Below are 22894 nucleotides of genomic sequence, written 5' to 3'. Positions count from 1 at the left end.
AGGTTTCCACACAACCTTCTCTTCTCCAGGCTGCACAGCCCTGACTTTTTGTGCCCCTGTCCATAGGGAAGGGGCTCAGTCCCCCATCAACTTGGTGACCCTCCTCTGGACTCCTTTTAACAGTGCTCTGTCTCTCTTATGTTTGAGGCACCACATCTGTACACAGTGCTCCAAGTGGGGTCTCAGGAAAGGGGATACTTAATGCAGGAGACCTGCTGCCAACACTTATTATTTCAACATCCATTTGACTGTTTACACTCAGGTACTGGCACAAATAAGAGCACAAAGAGCCACAATTGTGGCTCATGAGCTCCCTGCAGCAGGCTCATGGTCAGCCTCCCTGCACATTGAGTCTCTTGTGCCTGCAACAGGAATTGGTATGTGACCTCCCTCCTTCATTCACCCCCTGAGAAGTTCTGCCTCCCTCTTCATGGGGAGAGAGCATCAGGCAGCCAGCCAAGGGTCAGCCCATCACACCCACAGTGTCATTCATCCCCTACACATTCACAAACTGGGAACGACAGGTCATGCCAGCTCCAAATGAAGTAAGTCAACATTTTAACAGTGAGTATGTTTATTGAGGTGTTTGAAGTTCTGCACTCCAGTGGACACTGTTCATAATTTAAAGGCAAGAGCAAAATACTGTGACAGGCTCCGACTGGGATATTAAAAAACTCACAAAGTCATGTCACTTAAGAAATACAGTTAAATTGTTCAATCATTTTGGTCTTCATCCCAGTCTTTCTTTCCTGATGGAGGTTTTGGGCCACCAGCTGGTTTTGCCATAATGATCTTGAAGAGAATAGAGAAGCAGAAAAAGCTAATATTAAAATCAGGCTTGTACACCCTTCTCCTACAGCTGCATAATGCTGACTGCTAGCATTCACTACATCCATGCAATTTCCCTACTCTGAACCCAAGCCAGTGAATATCCATCTAATTGAGATACAAACAACTTTTTTTTGTTGTTGTTGTTGTTTTTTTTGAGAATGGTAGAGGCTGAGCCCTGATACAGTAAAAAAGGTATTTTACCTCATTTTTGCATGCAAAGTAAGACTTCAGTTAGTCTGCAGAAAGTGAGTGCTTAAATAGGCCAACAGCAGACTAGTTTACAGGGTGCACACTACAGCAAGGATTATCAAAGCCATTGTTCTCAGTTATTGTCTCCAAGTATCACACTTTAAAACCATGAAGTCCATCAGTCCCACCACGTTAAAGCTCATTATCTGCCCTGGCTACATGGACAAGTAAGGCAAATCTGAACTTGCACTTATCATCCCTTCCATGAAAATCTGGATTCAGGAGCAGAATCCATTAGCAAAGGGCACAAATACAGGATGTAGCAATCAGCACACAGCAGAAGACAGCAGTGTTAGGTGTTCTCAAGGAGCATACAATCTCCATGTGCTTGTCAATGAACTCATGCATGCACTCACAGATACCTCTCTGCTAGAGACACAGAGCTTACTGCACTCTAGTTTTCAGGCTCATCTTTCCAGTCATCCTTATCCCAATGTCCTTGTTGCTTAGGGGCTTTTGGACCGCCTGCTGTTTTTGCCATAATAATCTACAAAAATTTTACATGCAAATTCATTTTTGCTGAAGTTTCACAAAATAATGAAAGATTTTTATCCTCGAGACTGTAACCTCTATTTTTCCTAAAAATTGGATTTTCATGTAAAAATATAGGACAGAAGTTAGGGTAACTCTCTGGATACAAATAAAAACTGTCTTCAAAATACCAACAAAATCTTTAAAAAAGAATATCCTAACAAACATTAATTGTACTGCAATAGAAGCAGCCACATTCCAGATTACAAGCTCTTGAACAAATGCCTTCCTGGTTTCCAGAAATGAACAAACCACATTTTCAAGTAGCATTATGTTTACACCTTGCATTTGCAGGAGATTCCACCTATTTGCAGGAGGGTTCTGCCAGGTATTAATTCAGCACCTAAATGCACATAAACTTACCTGATCAACCCTTAGGACAGTTACTGCTGCATTTGTAGCTAGCTTGATACCCCAGAATTTCCCAAGATATGTGTCCAACACACCAGCTTCCAACATGTCCTTCACTGCAGCAGCTTCAGCCTGTCAGATGGGGAAAAAAGATCATTCAAAACCTTCTCAGGCTTTCACCTAGCAAGGTGGTATCACTTTTCTAATCTCATCCTCTCCCTTTAGAAAACCTTCATTCCTAAACCATTAGGAGGAAGACAGAGTCAGTAATTTCTGAAGGCCTACTGCCTGTCACATTAGTTCAGTATCCCATTCCACCTCTGACATAAGGCCATTATACTATACTGGACTGAACTGTTTGCTGATAAAAAGAACATGTAAGGATTTCAGTTCCAAAAAGTTATTATTCTAAACTGTGCAACACACAGCTCCCAGCAATTTAAAATAATCTATAAATACTTCATACTGATAGAAGTACTATAAAGTACAACCCTGCACCGCAAGGCAACAAGTAACATCAGAGACTATTTACCTCAATATCAAATCCAACATTCTTCTTCCCTTCCTGATGCATGGCATAAAGTTTGGAGATGACCTCATTGGCCTTTACTCCAGAGTTTTCTGCCAGTGCTCGAGGAATGGCTTCAAATGCCTCAGCAAACTTCTTGATGGCGTACTGGTCAAGCCCAGGACAAGTCTAAAAAGAAGGTGAAAACCACGTTAGCATTTCAAAAACTGTAAGACTGGGAGGCATTCCTCCCCCCCCACTTGTTATTACACACATATGTATGTTGGTATGAAATAATATTTGTATTTTTGGTAAGATGTGTGTGTGAAGATAAAAGCCAAGAAGCCTGTTTGCCTCACCTCTCCATAAGATGTGATCTGCTTGGCTAATTCAATCTCTGTCGCACCACCTCCAGGAACGAGACGTTTATCCTGTGGAAAGACCACACTCAAACACAATGTTTTCTTAAAGCATCTATTGCTTCTTATTTTTTTAGGATTTTTCTAGTCTATCAAGAATGCAACAGAACTTTATTCCACACAGACTTGTTAACAATCCACTTCAGAACAAACATGCATTATACGGGAAATCTACCAAGACTTACTCGTTCACTCCAATGTCTTTCAAGAAAAACAGCTTCTTTTGTAAAAACCAAAATAATAATGCAGAGGGTTTTGTGTATCAGATTTTTAAAAAAAAAACTTCAACTCCCGGTTAACTATAACAGCATTCCTAGATTTTCTCATTTTTTCCATTATTTTTGTGGGAAATATCATCCAGGAAACCAATCTACTGTACACTAAGTTTAATATCTCAACAGGTGTTACAAGGTGTTGGGACTTTTTGTTTTGTTTTCTTGCATTTTAAATTAAGCATTTTGTACATCCTTTGGCAAACCAGAATTTACTTATTAACTCTGGTCTCTTAGCCCACAAATTAATTATCATAAATCTTAAAACAGGACAACTCCTGGAGACAATCACAAATGCACAGCATTTCTGTACTCAAAACCAATGTCCATGTCTTGGTATGTAGAGGATATTAAGATTCTAACAGTTTTAACAATTTTTGCATGCTGTTTTCCAAGTAAATACAGGAACATTTCATTTTGTATAAAAAGAAGAAAAATTAAATCATAATATTTAAGACCACATAATCTGTTCACACAAAAAAATCCTCTGTAAAACCGAGTTCTTCCATCCATAAAAACCTACCTGCATTATGTGGAGGAAGCGTGAATTATCACCAATGAACTAGAAACTGAGTCTGCAACCAAACAGTTTCTCCTGATGCCAAGTGACAAAGCTATCTAGCTTTTCTTCTGTGCCTGGTTCCCAAGGAACATTACAAAGCATTTAGGGAGTAAGTAAAAAAGAGCTGACTGTCTTTAAAAAGTGGTAAAGGTAATCCACCTCCAAGCACTCACTCATTAGTGGAAAACTGAGTGCAGTCCATGTTAAACACCACCTTCTATGCCCCCTGTGTTCACAACAAGAGCTGTTTCCCTGCACAGCCCTCCACACCTCAGTACCACACAGCCACTCTCCAGCTCCAGAAGACACCTAGGCAGATTAATATCTCCTGCCTTTGGTAGCAAATGAGCTCAGAGCAGGCTCAAGCCTTGCCTCAAACTGACCTACTGCTCACTTTTGATAACCCAAGTGTTCTCATTACTCACCCTTGTGAGCACTTTGAAAGTATTGACACCATCATCCACGGCTCTCTCTATGTCATCCATCAGATTGTCTGTAGATCCACGAATGAGGATAGTGGAAATGGCTCCATCCTCCTTTTCTGTTCAGAGACATGCATTACTGAATTAATTCATTAATCTTATATCCAAAACACATACAAACACACTTTAGAACAGCAGTGTGAGCAGGTCTACAGAACATACATACCATGCTTAAACACCACAACCTGTGTATCCCCAACCTCTGATAAATACACACTGTGGCAGTGACCCATTTCTTCAAGAGTGGGGGGAGTCTAGAAAGAAAAACGTGAGTTAAGAACTGAACCTGCTCATCAGTTCTCATCCTCCTGCACCTCATTTGGGAGGTACATACCAGTCTGGGTAGGGCTGTTGCACCAACAGTTTTGCACAGTCTTCTCAGGTCCCACTTGGAGTTCAACCTTTAAAAACAAGTTTCCATAACAATGTTAACACATGCAGAAGTATTGTCTTAACTTGGCAAGTACATTTCATAAATCTGGTAGTCCAGATGTGTTAATGCTCTCCTAGTACTTACCTTACTAACATGAGATTGTACTTGTTGGCATAATGAAGAGCCATATCTGCCACTTTGCCACCTGTCACTACTACATTTGCACCACTATCAGCAATGGCCTTGACTTGCAAATCCATTAGATTTTCTTCTCCTTTACTGAAATTCATCAGTTCTTCAGCATTCTTTATTAGGACGGTGCCCTAGTAAAACACATACACTGTTAAAATTCAGCATTAAACCACATAGCTACAAGTTTCTGACAAACCATTTTGTCTCCCAACCTATCTGTAAAACTTAAGTCATCCTGTTTTGTAATACTGACATGCTCCCCAAGCAACAGGGTAAAACAAGAGGGAAAAAAAAAGGAAATCACCAGGCAATTCTAGACAACCTTGGGGTTCAGAAATTCAAGCCATAGTTAGGCTCAAATGACCCAAAAAAATCAAAACCATCTCCCCTATCTTAAAAACCCTGTAAAGCAATCAGGGTTTAGAACTTTTCTATACTAAGAAAATCAATATTCACCAAAGTATCTCAATCACCAAGTGTCAACAATATTTATAGTTAAGTCTCAAAATAAGAGCACATATGCATAAATAGAGATGTAACTTATTTTGAGCTGTAACATACCTTAGTTTCAGTTATCATACCATCAAAAGGGCAGGAATACACAGCTATTTTTGCATCTTTGACAGAAGTAACATCTCCTTCAGTTTCTTTTTTAAAAACCATGCCATGCAGTACTGAGGAAGCAGAAATACCAGCACCCTGAAAGGAAATAAATGGAATCTGAGACTCTTTACAAGGGCAAGTAGTGATGGGACAAGGGAGAATAGTTTCTCATTGAAAGAAAGTAAGTTTAGATAAATATCAGGGAAACATTCTTCCCTGTGAGGGTGGTGAGGCCCTGGCAGCCCAGAGAAACTGTGGCTTCCCCATCCCTGGAAGTGTTCAAGGCCAGACTGGACAGAGCTTGGAGCACTCTGGTCTAGTGGAAGATGTCTCTGCTCATGGTAGGGGGCTGGAACTGGATGATCTTTAAGACACATTCCAGCCCAAACCAAATTGTTCTTTGATTCTATGAATGGGGGAACATTGTATTACTGACCATTTGTGGTCAGAAAGCTTCACTACTCTGCCTGAAAAGCAGACCTCACAAGCATTTGGATTTAACACCCTAAGTATAAGCCTTCAGCCCATTCAGCAACAACAAACATTTTCTAACAGGTTCCCATTTTAGATTACTTCCAATATTCATGATTTTTGTTTCTGAATGCTGCTACTGGGCACTAAACAAGAGAAAGACTAGTTTCCAAAATTTAACACACCTGCCACAACAACATTAGAAAAGACTCTCTGGAAGTTCAAAGATTAACCCTCATTACACTATTTACCTTAATAATTACAGTAAAGCCAGCTACTTCAAACTTACCACAATTTTGCACACTCTGATATTATCAACATTGAAATGACCAGAATCAGGAAGAATAGAAACTGGGGAAAAAAAAGAAGAAAAATAATTAATATGTCCTGCCTTATGACTAAAGTAGAACAATGACACCATAAATAATGCCTGGAATTTTTCTGAAATTTTAATTTCAGTAGTTTGAGATATCTGCCTAAATTCAAGATACAACCTGCTAATAACTGGCATAAAGAGAAAGAGAAATTTTGTTTTTACAAAGTAATAATCAGAATGAAACATTTATTCAGGCTGCTCAGTTAATTAAGTTCAAATATGCACTGATACAGGTGGAGTCAAGAGGTAAGTCTAATCCAGAGTATTTAGAGAAATCACTGGAATTAAAAATGAAGGTTTTATCCCAAAAATCTAAAGGGACAACAATTCAACAGAACTATGGTCTTACTTCCATTGTTCTGTGCCTGAGACTAAAACCAGTTTATGTGAAGCACAATACGTCCACCTTATGATATAATAAGAGGGAGAAAGACAGATTTCTGTACTAAAAGGACTTGAAAGCTATTTCCAGAAATGCCTAGTAGGAAAGGCAAACCTTTCCTGAGCTACAATGCCAATGCAGAGTTCAACATGAAGAATATTACCCTCATTTCAGAGGTATTTTATCCAATCCAACCTGCTGAACTAGCCCTACCTCCATTCTTCCATGAAATGTAAGGACCATACCCAAACCCACTCAGTGTTCAGCTGTTCCAGCCCCACTCACCACAGGCCTGAGCAATGAGCTTCGCCAAGAACCGTTCATTGCCATACTGTTTGCTCATGACTGACGTGTACAACAAAGATGCCACCTCTTCAACATCTCGAAGGTTCTTTGCAGAACAGCACACCAGATCTGGAAGAATTTCTAGGGCTTTCTTGCAAGCCTTTTCATATCCTTCAATCACCTGTGCAGCAAACAGTAAATATTCACTACAAGACTTCACACTGCTTTTAACTGCTTTTCAAATAGCCATAAAACTTTAACAGATGCAAAAGTTTACAAGGGAAGCAAGCAATCATACATGGTTTCCTTGAAACATCTTTATGTAAAAATGAGGTGGGAAGAAAGCAAGTATTTCATATTATTATGATCCAAGAACATTGATCAGCAGCAATCTGGATTCAAGCTCTGTGAACGGTAATGAGAATATAACTTGCCTCTGAGACAGATAACCCCATCCTCAGAAGGTCTTCTGCTAACTCCAGAAGAACTCCAGCAAAAACAAGGACAAAATTTGTTCCATCTCCAACTTCTTGTTCTTGCATGTGTGAAGCCATCACAAGCATTTTTGCAGCAGGATGCTGGACCTTTAAAAGAAGTTACACACCTTGGTGACTAACACACCACCTAAGACTGCAGCTTCAGGCATTTTCTATGCTTCTTTCTAAGCTCTCTTATTTCAAATTGTACCTAGAGATATGAAGAATGCACAAAATTGGAAAAGAAAGCAGCACAGACATTCTTAATTGGCCAGCTTCTCTAGTAGGAAAAACCAGAAATATATATTTAAAAAATCAGAGAACTGAATGTTGCCACTACAACATAAATTAGACATCCTTGACATTGGTTCTGAGCTACTTTCACAGGATGCAGTGGCTCCACAACTGAGTTCTGTGACGGGAAAACACTCTGGAGTTTAGATCTTCAGATTGAATTCACGTGTAACACACAAAATACACATCTAAATAACAGTTTCATTTTAAGGGGGGAGAGTGTGGGAGGTTCTGCCTAAAGATTGCACTGCTTCACTTTTCTTTCAAAAAATTCAATAAAATACCACATTCCTGAATATTTATACTTTCCATTTTATACCAGAAAGTAACATGCAAAATGTATCAGATTAGGGCACTAGTATGCAGATTGTATTTTTTTAAAAACACAACTGAGACTTCCACAGTTACTCTACTCAAAATGAACACCAATGCAATGTATTCAGTAAGTAAATACTTCACACTTACATAATCTCTATCACTAAGTATAAAATTCAGTAAAATATTATTTGTGTTATGTCACAAATATAAATTTGAAGTCGTAGGAAGAATTAAGAAAGTCTTTTCATGCCTCCACAGTATCTACAGAAGGATGCTGCTATAGCCTCAGGTTCTTAAATGCAATTGATGGGTTGAATTGCCAGTCAGGAGAACATGGCAAGCAACACCACTGGGAGATGAACTCAACAGCTGTGTCATGCAGACTTTTCCAAACCACTGCATTTCTAGACATATCCTCTTTTAATCCTACTGGTTCTGGGAGAAAGTAAGGAATTATTAAGCATCTCCTACAGTTATTCATGCTGCTTCACAAAAGAATTGTATTCTTCACTGTGGACCTCAAATTCAGTGAAAAAGTAAATGACTTCCAAAGTGAGATAAGTAAATAATCTGTCAGAGCGACATTTCCTTACTGACAGTCAGAACCACAACAGCCCATGAGTAGAAACACTGGTCCACAACTGACATCATCTGAAGCAAGAAAATTTACCTCTAACTCTCTCAGGATAGTAGCAGCATCATTTGTAACAAAAAGCTTTTCCAGATGATTGATAACCATTTTGTTCATTCCTAAATGGGAAAACAAAAAAATTATAAAAATAATTCCGTATGCAAACAATATTATGAATATTAAGAAACAGAAACTGTTTCCTAACTTTCAGGTGTATCTTACACATTAAAATGGTTAGCTCTGTTTATAATTTCAGAACTTCAAAACATTTTTGTGAAATAATACTTGAAGTGTAGGACATGAAGGAGAAATCAGTAATTTCGGAGTAAACAGTTTTCTGTTCTGAAATATCAGCACATAATTTAATTAAATGATACAGCAGAATATTTTGTTTCCATATATCTGACTGAACAAGACTATGTTCACTATGATTACCCACAATGTTATCATGTTTCCTTTAATTTTTATGCTTTTTCATATATTTTATACCACGTTTCAAAGAGAATACAGTAACTGCTACAACAACCTGGCAAAAGCAGACACTGAGCATAACTCCAGAGCTGTCACAAAAAAATCTGTTTTCTACAGTCACAAAGAAATGGTCACATATTTGCAGTTTTAGAGCAAGTCCAATGTGTTTCCCCCAGGAACAAACAGCTGCTTCTTTGTCAGGGTATGTTAAGCCTCCAAGCATAACATCTGTCTCAAAATGCAGCAATAATTTCAGGATTTATTTACCATTTGGTCCATATGCTGTACGGGTGGTTTGAGCAAGTTCCTTGCATGCCTGGATGTTTCTATAGACAGCTTCTTCCAGTCCTGAATAATGCTAAAGAGAACAATGACTGATCAGAATTAGGCTAACAAAAAAAAGTGATGAACTAGTAATTTCTCATCAAAGCAGTGTCAATCTACTGAGTCCCTCAAAGTTATTAATCCTTATTAATATACATTTTATATTTCACATACAGTTTGAACAGACACCAAACCTTACCCAAAGACAGTAAGAACCACTGTGTACACCTTCTCAACTAGGCAGCTCAGCAGGCACAAAAAGCTTGCAAAGAGAAAATCTGAACAGTACTTGACTTGCAATACAGGTTGCATCCCTTCAGCCTTCTAAAAAAGTTTTGTGACATGCCAAAAAGAAGCAGAAAAGAACCAAGACCCAGCTGGAGAGGGGCAAGGGTTTCTGTACACGCTTCTTTACTCACACCTTTGTATGGAACAAAAATAATTTAACTCAGTTCTATGTTCAAAACGTACAGTTCGAAAATTCAGAAGCAGAATGATTAAGCAAAATATCTGTGCTTGAGAAGGCAATCAGCCTGGCTTCAGTTTGAAAACCTTGAGACAAGATGGGATCCCCAGAAAGGGCCTTAAGAAAGAAAAAGCAGGATAAAAAGTACTGTGCAGCCTGTTAGAGAAGGGAGAAAAGTAGTAATAACCAAACATCTTAGATGGCCAGCTGCCTCCTCATTTTGCAGAAGACAACCCTTGCTGTTCTGGCCTTGAATTTTCTAACACTGTGCTTCCCTGTTCTGCCCCTGTCCTGAATGTATGCCATTATTTGGCTCCAAGAAGGATTCTAAAAAGAAACACAAAGGGCTTTCAGAGCTGCTACCTTCACTCTTCTTTCTATTAAGTAGCAGCAAATGGAAAACTTTCCTATTTTCCCTCTTTCTTGGAGAGAGGGACTTTGGGCCTGGAGAGACAGGACAAGGGGCAATGGCTTCACATTGAAAGAAAGTATGTTTAGTTTGTTAGGAAGCCCTGAAATTCTTCCCTATGAGGGTAGTGAGGCTATGGCACAGATTTCCCAGAAAAGCTGTAGATGCTTTTTTAGCATCTGGAATTAGCCCTGGAAATGTCCAAGACCAGATGGGGCTTGGAGCTAAATGATCTTTAAGGTCCCTTCCAACCCAAACTCTTCTATTGATTCTATGAATAAAAAAGAAAAAATGCCACACCTTCTTGCTTTCTGCCCACTTTTCAAAATAAGCTTCTCCTTTATTAACACACAGTACTTCAACTCTACCAAAACCTTAATTACGTTCATGTTAAATACAGTGAAAACGGATTTATTGGAAAGGAAATGTACAGAAAACATTCCATTGTTCTGCATCGCTGACAAAGGTATCAGAAAAAAAATACAAGCAGAACGACCCGGATACTTCTGAGCAGCTTCAGCTACAGGCTGAACGTTGCTGCCCAGCCCCTGCCAGAGCTCTGGGAACAGCGTCGGGCCCTGGCGCATCCCCGAGGCCGGGACGCAGCGGCAGGGCCGGGATGCAGGGCAGGGCCGGGATGCAGGGCAGGGCCGGGACGCAGCGGCAGGGCCGGGACGCAGCGGCAGGGCCGGGATGCAGGGCAGGGCCGGGACGCAGGGCAGGGCCGGGACGCAGCGGCAGGGCCGGGATGCAGGGCAGGGCCGGGACGCAGGGCAGGGCCGGGACGCAGCGGCAGGGCCGGGATGCAGGGCAGGGCCGGGATGCAGGGCAGGGCCGGGACGCAGGGCAGGGCCGGGACGCAGCGGCAGGGCCGGGACGCAGCGGCAGGGCCGGGACGCAGCGGCAGGGCCGGGACGCAGGGCAGGGCCGGGACGCAGGGCAGGGCCGGGATGCAGGGCAGGGCCGGGCCCCGGGCAGGGCGGGCACGCGATCCCGGCCCGCAGAGATTTCTGGAAGGCCGCGTGCTCCGGGCACCGCCCCGCAGGACGGGCAGGCCCCGATCCCCGCAGCGCCCGGGCAAGCAGCGGGGGGAGCCCCGGGCCGGGAGCGGGGCACGGCCGAACCCCCGGCCCCCGCCCCGCGGCACACGTGGTGCCGCCGGGCCCTGCCGGCCCGCCGCGGCTTTTCCCGCACCGCCACCCCGAGACTCCTCCCGCACCCGTCCGTCCATTTGTCCGCGCGTCCATCCAAAGGCGGCCTCACCTTCGCCCCCTCCTTGAGCATCTGGGCGAAGCCCGGGGCCTTGGGGACGTGCAGCGCCATCTCCGCTCCGTGCGCGGCTACGGCGGGGCGGCGGCGGCGGCGGGAGCGCGCGAGGCACGGCGGGAGCGCGGGGCCGCGCAGGCGCGGGGCGGGCGGGACGGGGACGGGGACGCCCCTCAGGCCGAGCGGGCCCCCGTAGACCGGGCCGGGCTGGGCTCGCCGGTTGGCTCCCTCTTTCTGTCCCTGTGCTGTTCAGGAGACTGTCGCCCAGGCGTTCCTTGCTACACTTTGCGATGGAAGTTACAGGAACAGTGCGGAGTTTTCATGGCCACGGATGATAAACGTCATAAAACTGAGCCGACTCCTGTCAAGCGTTGCGCTTAGTACCTACTTGTCCAAATGGAAGCGCAATGGACAGATAGGAAAACTAAGCATCATAAAACCACACAGTGAAAGGGACCTTGAAGCTCATCCAGCTTCAACCCCTGCCATGGGCAGGGACAGCTTGCACTCGGCTGGATTGTTCCAAGCCCCGTCCAACCTGGCCTTGAACACTTCCAGGGATGGGGCATCCGCAGCTGCTCTGGGCAGCCTGTGCCAGGGCCTCACCACCTCACAGGGAGGAATTTCTTCCAATACCCAATCTAAATCTGCTTGCTTTCATTTTGAAGCTGTTAGGAAAATTAATCCACAAACACCAGAGGTTTATGTCCAAAAAGGAGGCAGAGCAGTCCTTTCTGGCTTTATTCAAATAAAGGGAGAGGCCATGGGCATTCCCCTGGGGTCTCTCAAATTTTTGGAGGATGCAGCCTCCTTTTTATCCTGATTTCCTGGGCACATTTCCCTTCTCTCTTTCCCCATTGGCTGAGGTGCTGGAGAGATACAGACTTCCTGGAACACCTGATACCAGAGATTCCCCTCTAATGTATAACCCTCCCTTTTAATTTTTAATTCTTACAGAATTTAGGGGTTTTTCTTCCCCATTGTTTCTTTCATCTCTTAATGTCTAATTTCGTTTATCAGCAAACCTAAAGTTTATTTGTAAAAGCAAATATCTTTTTCCATTCATCAATCAGTGGAATTCTTCCCATTGTTTCTTTTATCTCTCATTGCTAGTCTTACCTACCAGCAGACCCACAGCTTGTTTGTAAAAACCAATACACTATTCCTCTCAAAGCCATTTCCCCTTGTCCTGTTGTTGTCCACAAAAATCAGACTCGTTACTTGGTGTGCACATGCCAATAATTAAACGCTCAAGATTGACAATTTATTTCAGAATTGCACAAACCTGGGTGCTCAATGGTCTTCCACAAATAATGAATGCTAACTATGAAAACTTTTTACTATAAATACATTTCAGCAAACAAAGGAGTTAGAGTTACACAGTTCTCTTATTAATTAGTATCCTATCTGCTTTTCTTTTAATGATTCTTGCTTCTCATGCCTATTAGTCTTTTGAGTCTGTGAGTTTCTTGAGCTGGTGGTCCATGAGTAATGATCTCCTCCTGCCAGATTTACCCTTCACCCAGTTCGAGCTGATTTCCACAAAATTGCTGAATTGGCTTTATTGGGTTTTTTCTGCCAGATGCCTTTCTGGCCCATAAATTCTGCATTCTTTGTGTCCAGTATCAGTGGCTACCCTTCTTCCCTTTGTTTTCCTTCCCCTACATCTGAGCTCATTAAAGCATGTCAAGCCCTAAACATTAACAAGGCAATTCTAACAACAAATAATTTGCCTTTCTGACACCTGGACATCACTGAGAACTTGCTTGTTAGCTGTTACCTGTTTCAGGGATTAAATCTCCCTTCTTGTTGATTCAGCTTGAAAGTATACAAAGCCCAAACATGAAGGAATATCCTTTCTTATGAGAATTTTATATATTCCGTGTTTTGAAGAACTGCCACTGGATGCCCTTGTAAATAATCTCTTTCCCATCTTCCATGTAGGCTCCCTTCAAGTGCTGAAAGGCTTCTTTTCCAGGCTGAATCCCAATTCTCTCAGCCTTTCCTCACAGCAGAGGCGCTCCATCCCTCTAATCATCCTGGTGGCCTCCTCTGGACTCACTCCAACAGATCTCTGTCCTTTCTGTGCTGGAGATCCCAGAGCTGGATGCAGTACTTGTTATCCAGGGTAATGCCAAGTGATATGCTCACTGCAAATATGACAAAGAGCAGTTTGGAGGCCCACCTGGACACCTCTGCAGGTAGTTGAGGTCCTGCCAGGAGACAGTAGATCTCCTTTAAGTTTGACAAGTTTATTAACTTTGCTTCTGTGCCACACAAAATCAAATACACTGTTTAAAGACCAGAAGTTCAGGGCATTAGAAATAATACTGCAGTACCTGAGCCTATAAGCCAACAGAGACTGTTTCCCCACCTCTACAGCAGGCTGCCTGCAAGGTTCATTAAATAATTTGATATGTGTTGCTTAAGTAACCTCAGAAAAACACAGTTTAATTTTACTGTCCCATAATTCTTAAAATTATATTGTTTCACCCTGTAAAACAGGGTAACAGTTTTGTACACTGCCCCAGAAATATCAAAAAGAATAATGATAGAGGGAAACTACGTAACTTGCCCCACAAATTAACTTCAAAAATTCTGTATGCACTTTTGCCAGAAGTATTTGGAGGTAGATGCCACTTGAAGCAAAAGAGGGAACTTACTCAGCCATGTCTGTCATGACCAAGGAATGTGGGGATTTCCAAAAAGATTTTCTGGGGAACAACCCCATTTATCCCTCTCTTCTTTTTTTCCAGTGTATCTTGAACCACACTGCAGCAAGGGAAGAGGGAAATATCCATCCTGTTCTAGGGTGAAGACACTTTATAAAGCAACTTCCCTAATCTAATGTTAGCCACGGAGACCAGAGGAGGTACTTCTAAGTCAGCACAGAAAACTTTAGATTCTATGAATTGATGGATGTCTGCTAGTCTGCTAGTCTGTCTGCTAATTGATGCATACAGCTTGAATAACTCTTTGTACTTTGCCCTAATTCTACAAGTCTTTGTATAATTTTTTCTCATTATAATTTACATTCTCTCTATGCCATTGCTGTATTCTGCTGTCTCCAGGTATTTGTAAGGAGTTTAACAAATACAAGTGCCAGATTCTGCACCTGGGATGAGGCAGCCCCACATGTATGGACAGACTGGGGAGCAAGACACTGGAGAGCAGCACTGGGGAAAGGGACCTGGGGATTCTGGGCTACAGAAAGTTGGATGTGATTCACAAGAGGGCCAGCTGTGTCCTAGGGGGTATCAAGCCCAGCATCACCAGCTGGGCCAAGGAGGGGATTGTCCTGCTCTGCTCTTCTCTGCTCTGCTCTGCTCTGCACTGGAGCAGCCTCGCCTCAGGTGCTGGGGGCAGTTCTGGGCACCCCAATATCAGAAGGATATAAAGCTATTAGGGAACATCCACAGGAGAGCTACAAAGATGGTGAAGGGTGTTGAGAAGAAGCCCTGCAAGGAGTGGCTGCAGTCACTTGGCTTGTCCAGCCTGAAGGAGAGGTGGCTGAGAGGTGTTGCCATTTAGGAATGGTACTCCCCAATTCATTGATCCCACTTCCATTAAAACCATGCACTGCTCACTGTCCTTCCTTCCCACCCTACCCCACCACACGGTGGGCTGGAGAGGAGAACAGGCAGCATAAAAGGTAAAGATCACAGGCTGAGGTAAGAACAATTTACTGGAACACCAATGAGTTTAGAAAACAAGCACTAACAGCAACAATACTTCTGACAGAGGAAATCAGCAATCCACACAGAAACCCCCCAATAGCAGACAATACCTGACTGCTCCCTCCACAGCACTTACTCCACTGGACTTCAGTGATCCTTGTGGGTCCCTCCCAACTCAGGATACTCTTCAATGCTATGATTTCTGAACTGCCCTCTTGGCACAGTGCTTTTATCAAAGCTTGTGCTACCTACCTTTTTTAAAGCCAGAATACCACTAAAACCATAATATATATATATATATATGTATGCTTATGACTATGAATATAGAGAATATTTTTGTATTAAGCTGTATTGAATTAACACTAAAACATCTCTTTATGTTACAACCCGGATTTCTTTGGGAGTGTCTAATCACAATTTTGACTTGGCCTTGATCTTTTTTTAGCTATGCATCTACACCATTTATTTTCTGCATAGACATTGACATGCTAAAGGACCATGCCAAGGTCAGAGGGTTGGCTATTGGCCGTTGGCTGCACTTTCACCACCCAAAATCTATAATTGTGCACATGGAAATCCCCAGCTTATCTGTAGGCACTTGTCTGTCAAATTCTAGGAGGGTAAAATTTTAACATGATCTTGGGAGGTTCATAAGAAGGACAGAATGTTAATTTTTGCTTGCTTATTCAGCTGTGGAACAGAAGGGTTTGAAAAGCATCTGCTGAAGTGTGAGTAGAACAATTGTGTTTCACCAATAATGCTGGTCAGTGAAAAAAATGTGAGTGGTATCTTGAGGGAAGGCTAAGGGTCATGCTGAGTTTGCAGAGAATCATGCTTAAACCTGAAAAAGAAAATTGTGAACCACATAGTGCTGAACATTTGGAATAATTTCTTAGTAACAGCAGCAGCAGTTACTTTAGCTTTCCCCCAGATTGTCATTTGGAATGTAATGGGAAGGAGCATGCGCTAGGGCGTACGCGGCCCTATGTCCGGCTAGCTGAAGGGGTAAGAGTGGCCGACGCCCCTACGCATCGGAGGCCAGCCCCCCTTGGCGTCTTGGCCTCGGGCTGGGCTGGATCGCGGAGTCGGACTGCTTGCACTACAAGGGACGAATGAGGAGGCGACCACTTGCTAAGGGAAAACACGTCGGTTTATTGGAGAATCCCACAGCAGAGGGCAACCAACAGATGGTAGAACCCCCAGCAAATGGCAAGGAACAGGGGGAGCAACAAGGTTTTAAAGTGAAGGGGTGGAGAAGGGAGGGAAACCCGGCAAACCAATCCATGAATAGGTAGGGAGGTACAAAACATAACTGACATGAGGATATAGCCACTAAATATAAAGCAAAAGAGGGGCCCCGGGACACCAGCCAACCACAACCCCCAGAGAGGAGAAGTCTCTAGAAGTCTGGGAGGAGTGGGGGATGATTGACTGGGCCCAGGGGGGAGGGAAGACTTACTTATAAGGTAAAGCCTGGGAGGGGAAATTACATAACATAAGAGATTGGCAGTGGAGGGGGAAGGGGTATCCACGGTAACTTAACTGTCAGGGCTGCAGTGGCGGGAAAACTGTGTAGGGAGGAACCATTTAACACCGAACAGAGGGGGAGCATACTGGGGGAGAAAATAGGGGAGAAAACTGGGGGACTTTAAAAACACATCACAACATCTCCCCGTTTCTTAACAAATAAAAACAAAAGAGGCTGGAATGTCCATGAAAATTCAAAGTTCGGGAATCCGCGGCTGGCCCGGCTATTTCTCGCCTCCTTCGAGCTGGAGTTCGTCAGTGTCTAGGTGTTCTTGAGGATGCCCAGTTGACCTCTCCTCATCTGCATCCTCTTCAACCTCTGGGGTGAGGTCTTCCAGCTTGAAGGGCACTTCCGATGGAATGGTGGCGTGGTTCACAGCTGGCGAGATGGCCTTGGCTACCAGTTTCTGGACCAGCCCGCGGATCAACACAATCACAACTGAAATGATAATTAAACTCAACACAACTTTAGCAACCGATTCTAGAATAGAACTGGCCCACCCGCTTAGGCCCCAACCCTTAAAAATGTCCCCCAGCCAGTCAGATGTTTCTTGCTTAACCTGGTACAACAGGTCTTGAAGTCTTCTGATGGACTGTCTGGCGTCCTCAGCCCGAGAGGACAGGTTCAGATAGCAGAGGCCCTCAAACTCCTCGCAACGGTGGTGGTGGAGCAGCAATAGAAAATCTATTGCTGCTCTATTCTGGAGTGTCGCCTTCCTTGTTATTTCCTCGTCTGTGAGGAGGTCGTAAAGCGCGGCTGATGTAAGATTCGCTTGCTTAGCTACCCAACACTCTAGGCGGCCCAATTCACCTAGAGCCTTCGCTACCGATACCCAAGGCAACAGAATGGTAAAGGCAACGGATTTTGAATGTGACCGATGGGTAATTTCATCATCACAGTCTTCCGTGAGATCTTTCAAATCTCTTTTGGCTCTGCCCAATTCTGCTGTGATGATTGTTCTCTTCCAATTAACAATTTGGGTGATGTTAGGAGTAAACAGCGTCAGCCGGCCAAAAGTACACGGCCCTCCGACCAGGCCAGAGGGGATGCCTGCCCACGCTCGGTCGCCACAAATTAGAAACACGCCTCTTGGAAGGGAGTAAGGGGTCCGTCCAGTAGTGGTGGGGCCGAGGATTTTTAGAACGGCTCGGCACCACTGCTTGGCTTGATACTCTTCTTTGGACTGATGGACCACCTCACTACCCTTCTCAACTGGGGTAATGCCATAATCGAACTGAAAACAAATGGAGGCGTTGGCAGACCCGAGGAGATGTAATTCGGTGGGCTCAGAGGGTGCGGGATCCAGCCTGACCACTCCGTCTCTCCAGGCATTGGATGAATCAAAATTGGGGAGAATGGTGAGACTCTGGGATAGGATTGGGGAAAAGGCATGTTGGAACGTAACAGGGAACTCGCCTGGAGAGAAAGGGATCCCCACAAGGCAAGACGACATCGGGTCCTCTGCTGCGCCGGTGTCTAGGCATATACTGTCCTGTCCTAACGATTGGGCCAAGGCACGCCAGACGTTGACCTTTGGCTGGGGGATGACCCACGGCTCCGAAGGTGACAACAGGAGTCCGCAGGTCGCCACGAATATCATTAGTAGACAAGGGTTGGTAGCCAGCGATGTTGACACCAGGGCCATTGGGGAGGTGTAACTACAACGAAAGAGACAAGTAAAAGTATCACAAAATCACAAAAATGGTTCCTCTCCAAATAACCAATCTAAATAGAATGTGCGAGGGGTAATAACTGGAGCCAGGGGCGAATGGGAGGCAACATAACATAAGAAATCCAGGGGTAGAGGTGAGGAAGGAGGGGAGGGCTCCTCAGTCACAGGGGGGAGATCAGGAGAGAAGGACAAAGGATTATTGGACTTCCTTCGCCGCCGCCAACAAGCCTGCCGGACCTGTGGTACCGCCTCCTGCTTTGTCCTCTGCTTCGGGACGAAGGGCCTGACCCATTTAGATGGTACCCACTTGGGGCCTGAGGGAGTGGACACACAAGCGTATCCCCTCCCCCAGGTCACCAGGTCGAAAGGGCCCTCCGTCCGCCAGGTCTCCGGATCTTTTACAAGAACCGGGGGCCTGGCCTTCGGCTGCAGCTGCTGGTGACTGCCAAAATGCCGGACCACCGGAGGATTCTGGCTGTCAAAAGAGCAGTTTAAAAAATTAAGTGTATATAAAGCTCTTGCCAGACGGACGTGGGGGGTCTCCACCTTCATTGCCGATTGCTGTCGGGATAGGATCTTCTTGAGGCTCTGGTGGGCCCTTTCCACCATGGCTTGGCCTGTCGGGGAATAGGGGATGCCAGTTTTGTGCACTATTCCCCATTGCTGCAAGAAGCTCCGCAGTTCCTTGGATGTATACGCAGGGCCATTATCTGTTTTTAGGGCCCTAGGGATGCCCAAGACAGCGAATGCCTGAAGCAGATGCTTCTGTACATCCACTGCCTTCTCTCCTGTGTGGGCAGAGGCATAGATAGCCCCGGAGAAAGTGTCCACTGAGACGTGGACGTAACACAGTCGACCAAATGATGGGACATGTGTTACATCCATCTGCCACACCTCGCAGCTCGCCAAGCCTCGGGGGTTAGCCCCTGAGGTCACAGTGGGCATTTGGTCTTTCTGGCACTGGGGACATGTGGCCACTATCGCCTTAGCCTGGTCCTGTGTAAGATTGAACTGCCGGACCAGGCCAGGCGCATTCTGATGGAAGAGCTGGTGGCTGATCTTAGCCTGGCCGAACACGTCTGGGAGTGGGCCCTGCGTCACGGCAGCCGCGGCCAGGGAATCGGCTCGACGGTTGCCCTCCGCTACGAACCCAGGCAGATCAGTATGCGACCTAACATGCATAACATAAAAGGGATGCTCGCGGTGGGAGACCAATTCCACGAGCTTATTAAGTAATTCAAATAGTCTTTTGTTGGACACTTCTTGAAGAACTGCTTGTTCAGCCCGAGACACTACACCTGCGACATACGCAGAATCTGTTACCAGATCAAAAGGTTCAGGGAATCTCTGAAATGCCCTGACGACTGCGTCTAACTCAGCAATCTGTGGAGAACCCTCCACAATAGCAACATCAGCCTCCCACTGCTGAGTCTGAGGATCCTTCCAAGTCATTACTGACTTGTGGGATGCTCCAGACGCGTCCGTGAAAACTGTCATGGCATCTAGTGGCTCCCTGCTTTGAACCTTTCTTAGAGATAATTTAAACTCCGAATTAAACAATTTATGGGCCGGCCGATCTACTGCAATGCGCCCAGTGTAGCTATCGAGTGCAAACTGTAGGTATTCATTAGTTTGCAGCAGTTCTTCAAAGGTCCTTAATTTAAGTTGGCCCGATTCCAATTTAATTGGGATATGTATGCATGAAAAGTCACATCCTGCCAACTCCCTGATCCTCGATCTTGCCTTGAGGATCAGTTCGGCTACCAACTCTTGTGGCCTTGTCATTCTTTTGGACCGATGATGACTGAGGAACACCCACTCTATTATTAAGAGGGGGTCACCCAGCCCTTGGTCCCTTACTTCGATGTCCCATTGGTGGATAATGCCATGGAGGTGTGGCAACTTTCCCAGTATTATGAACTTAAAGGGCAGGCCCGGGTGATACCGGTGGGCCTGCCTGGCCGAAATGGCCTTTTGGATTTTCTCCAAGGCTACCCGTGCCTCTGGGGTGAGAGCCCTAGGGGAACTAAGCCCCTCTCCCCCTTTCAACAAATTGAAAAGGGGGGCTAGGTCTTCGGTTGAAATGCCCAGCCAGGGTCTCACCCAATTTAAAGACCCACACAGTTGGTGAACATCCGCTAGGGTCTGGACTTTTGTCCTAATAGCCAATTTTTGCGGAACAATGGTCCGCTTGGTAATCTCAAGGCCCAGGTATTTCCAAGGTGGCATCCGCTGAATCTTATCCTGCTGGAGCTCGAACCCTGCAGCAACCAACGCATTGGTTGTCAGGTCAAGCGCATGGGCAAGCAGACTGTGGTCGGGTGCACACACGAGGATGTCATCCATGTAGTGATGAATGATGACAACATCCCCGAGGGCTGTACGTATTGGAGACAGCAGCGAAGCGACGTACCACTGGCAGATCACAGGGCTGTTCTTCATGCCCTGTGGTAGAACCCGCCAATGATAGCGCTTGGCTGGGGATTCACGGTTGATGGACGGAACCGTGAAAGCAAAACGCGGGGCATCGTCAGGGTGGAGAGGAATTTGGAAGAAGCAATCCTTTATATCTATTACTGCCAATTCCCAATTTCGGGGGAGCATTGCTGGGGAAGGCATCCCTGGCTGGAGAGACCCCATATCTACAATTTTATCATTAATTTGGCGAAGGTCGGTCAGGAGCCGCCACTTATCTTTATTGGGCTTCTTGATCACAAAAACTGGAGAATTCCAGGGAGACATTGTCTCCACAATGTTGCCCTTAAGTAGCTGCTCCTGAACGAGCTCGTTGAGCACCTTCAATTTTTGTTTATTAAGTGGCCACTGCAAGACCTGTACTGGTTCATCAGTCAGCCAATCCAGCTTCCAGGTCCGGTGCTCCTCAGTGGCCACCGCCCGAAAAACCTGGGGAGCCTTGGGAAGGTCAATTTTGGCTCCCCACTGGGCTAGAAGGTCTCTCCCCCAGAGAGGCTCTGTGTAGTCTAAAACAAACGGGCGTACAGAAGCCAATTGCCCGTCAGGCCCCGTAATTTGGACAACGCTCCTTGATTGTTTGGCCAATTGAAGCCCTCCAACACCCTGAATCGTGCCGGCAGCGTTTTGCAAGTCCCAATGTGACGGCCACTCCCGAGAGGGAATGATCGTCACATCTGCCCCTGTGTCCAATAGACCCCTCACTATCTTCCGATCCCCGCCCAACGAAAGTTGACACGTCAGGCGGGGCTTCTCCCTCCCCACTACCTGCGCCCAGGCCACCGTCGGAGGCGATGTCTGCTCCGGAGTCTTCTTCCAATGATCCTTTCCTGGAACCGGAATGGCCTGGGCGATAACTTGTCCTTTGGGGAGAAAGAGCGGGGGTCGGACACAGTACAGCCCTACCGCGAAACAGTCCCGGTCGGTAGTTACCAAACCCGGGACGATGTAAATGTCTCGCGGCGTGTGCTTTGTGTCTCCGACGACAGTCCACCTGCAACGTCCTAATTTCCTCCAGTGACCCGGATGTTGGAGGTCGACAGACACCAGCTGTAAATCACTATTAGGAAGATGTATGTCCCTAGTGAGCTGCAGCCTGTAAGGGGAAGCAGAGGACATGATGTTAAGAGCAGGTGTGGGCTGAATACCACAGGTGTATGTCACGTCAGGTAAAAGGTAAGACAAGTCCGGCAATGCAAACGGCGGCTCTCCTTTATCTCCCTCCTCCCCGCTGGATGTCACTTGTCCCGCCGCACTTTTATCATAGCGCAGGGAGGGGCTGCGCTCCTGGTCTAGTTTTTTTGAGTCTTGTTCTCCTCCCTCTCTCGCTTCTTGCGGTATTCGAGATAGTCTAATCTCATCGGGCACTGGGGCATCCAGTGCCCGGTCTTTCCGCAGAGATGGCAAGGGTGGGTGGCTGTTGACCTCCTGCCGGACCCTGGTGATGGGGGTCCAGCAACGGGGGCAGCTTCCAGCTCAAAGAAGTCCGGCTCGGGGCATTCTACAAAGGCCACTGATGACCTCTTAGGTCGCGATGTCAAGGCAACCTGGCCTACCACGGCCTCTATCATGGCCTCTACCGTGGGCCGGGGACTTCGAGGGAGTGCTTTGATTGCCCTTCGACACTCCGAGTTGGCGTTACTATATGCCATTCTCTGGAGCATCTTTTCCCTGTCCTCGTCCCCGGTCGCCTGCGCCTCCACATATCTGTAGAGGCGCTCGATAAAGGCCATGTACGGCTCTTGTGCCCCTTGCCGAACCTCATCGTCCTCCCACTGGGAGGTCACCACGTGCAGCTTGTAAAAAGCCCGCTCTGCTGCTCTGGCGGTCTCCACCAGCTGCGAGGGGAACAGAGCTTTTGCTTGAACTGCCCCCTCTGCCCATTGTCCCTCGCCCAACAGATGTTCCTGAGAAACCACCAGCCCATCCGCATCGTGAGATGTTGAAGGACTCTTCCAAAGGGTTGGGAGAGCCTCCAAGATCTCCCTCCTCCATTCTGCCAC

The 22894-nt window shown here is 45.7% G+C and overlaps 1 protein-coding gene across 4 annotated transcripts; it reads right to left on the bottom strand.

Moving 5' to 3' along the window:
• Window positions 1-556: 556 nt before the first annotated feature.
• CCT8 (chaperonin containing TCP1 subunit 8) lies at window positions 557-11649 on the bottom strand. 4 transcript variants are annotated; one of them, XM_058824838.1, is made up of 16 exons: window positions 11540-11649; window positions 9345-9435; window positions 8646-8725; window positions 7322-7471; window positions 6888-7068; window positions 6134-6195; window positions 5332-5469; window positions 4723-4901; window positions 4540-4606; window positions 4372-4459; window positions 4149-4264; window positions 2830-2901; window positions 2495-2659; window positions 1975-2094; window positions 1437-1567; window positions 557-792 (listed from the first exon to the last, which is right to left on the bottom strand). In XM_058824838.1, the coding sequence occupies exons 1-15, from the start codon at window positions 11597-11599 to the stop codon at window positions 1475-1477; spliced, it is 1662 nt and encodes a 553-aa protein (XP_058680821.1). In that variant the 5' UTR covers window positions 11600-11649; the 3' UTR covers window positions 557-792; window positions 1437-1474. The 4 variants fall into 4 exon arrangements, with proteins under 4 accessions (XP_058680821.1, XP_058680819.1, XP_058680820.1 ...); XM_058824836.1 differs by having other exon boundaries at window positions 1443-1567; XM_058824837.1 differs by having other exon boundaries at window positions 1469-1567.
• Between the last annotated feature and the right edge of the window lie 11245 nt (window positions 11650-22894).

This window comes from Ammospiza caudacuta, chromosome 2 (assembly GCF_027887145.1).
Source record: "Ammospiza caudacuta isolate bAmmCau1 chromosome 2, bAmmCau1.pri, whole genome shotgun sequence".
Classification (NCBI taxonomy): Eukaryota; Metazoa; Chordata; class Aves; order Passeriformes; family Passerellidae; genus Ammospiza; species Ammospiza caudacuta.
Note: the sequence above shows the minus strand (reverse complement) of the source record. Positions and strands in the feature narration are given on the sequence as shown.

Bases quoted from the DNA above. Each gene is read 5' to 3' on its own strand.
- CCT8 (XM_058824838.1), bottom strand. From the start codon at position 11,599: ATGGCGCTGCACGTCCCCAAGGCCCCGGGCTTCGCCCAGATGCTCAAG. The intron at 8,726-9,344 runs GTAAATAAATCC...TTTCCCATTTAG, and splicing joins TACAGCATATGGACCAAATG to GAATGAACAAAATGGTTATC. The intron at 7,472-8,645 runs GTAAATTTTCTT...CTTCTTTTAAAG, and splicing joins CTATCCTGAGAGAGTTAGAG to GTCCAGCATCCTGCTGCAAA.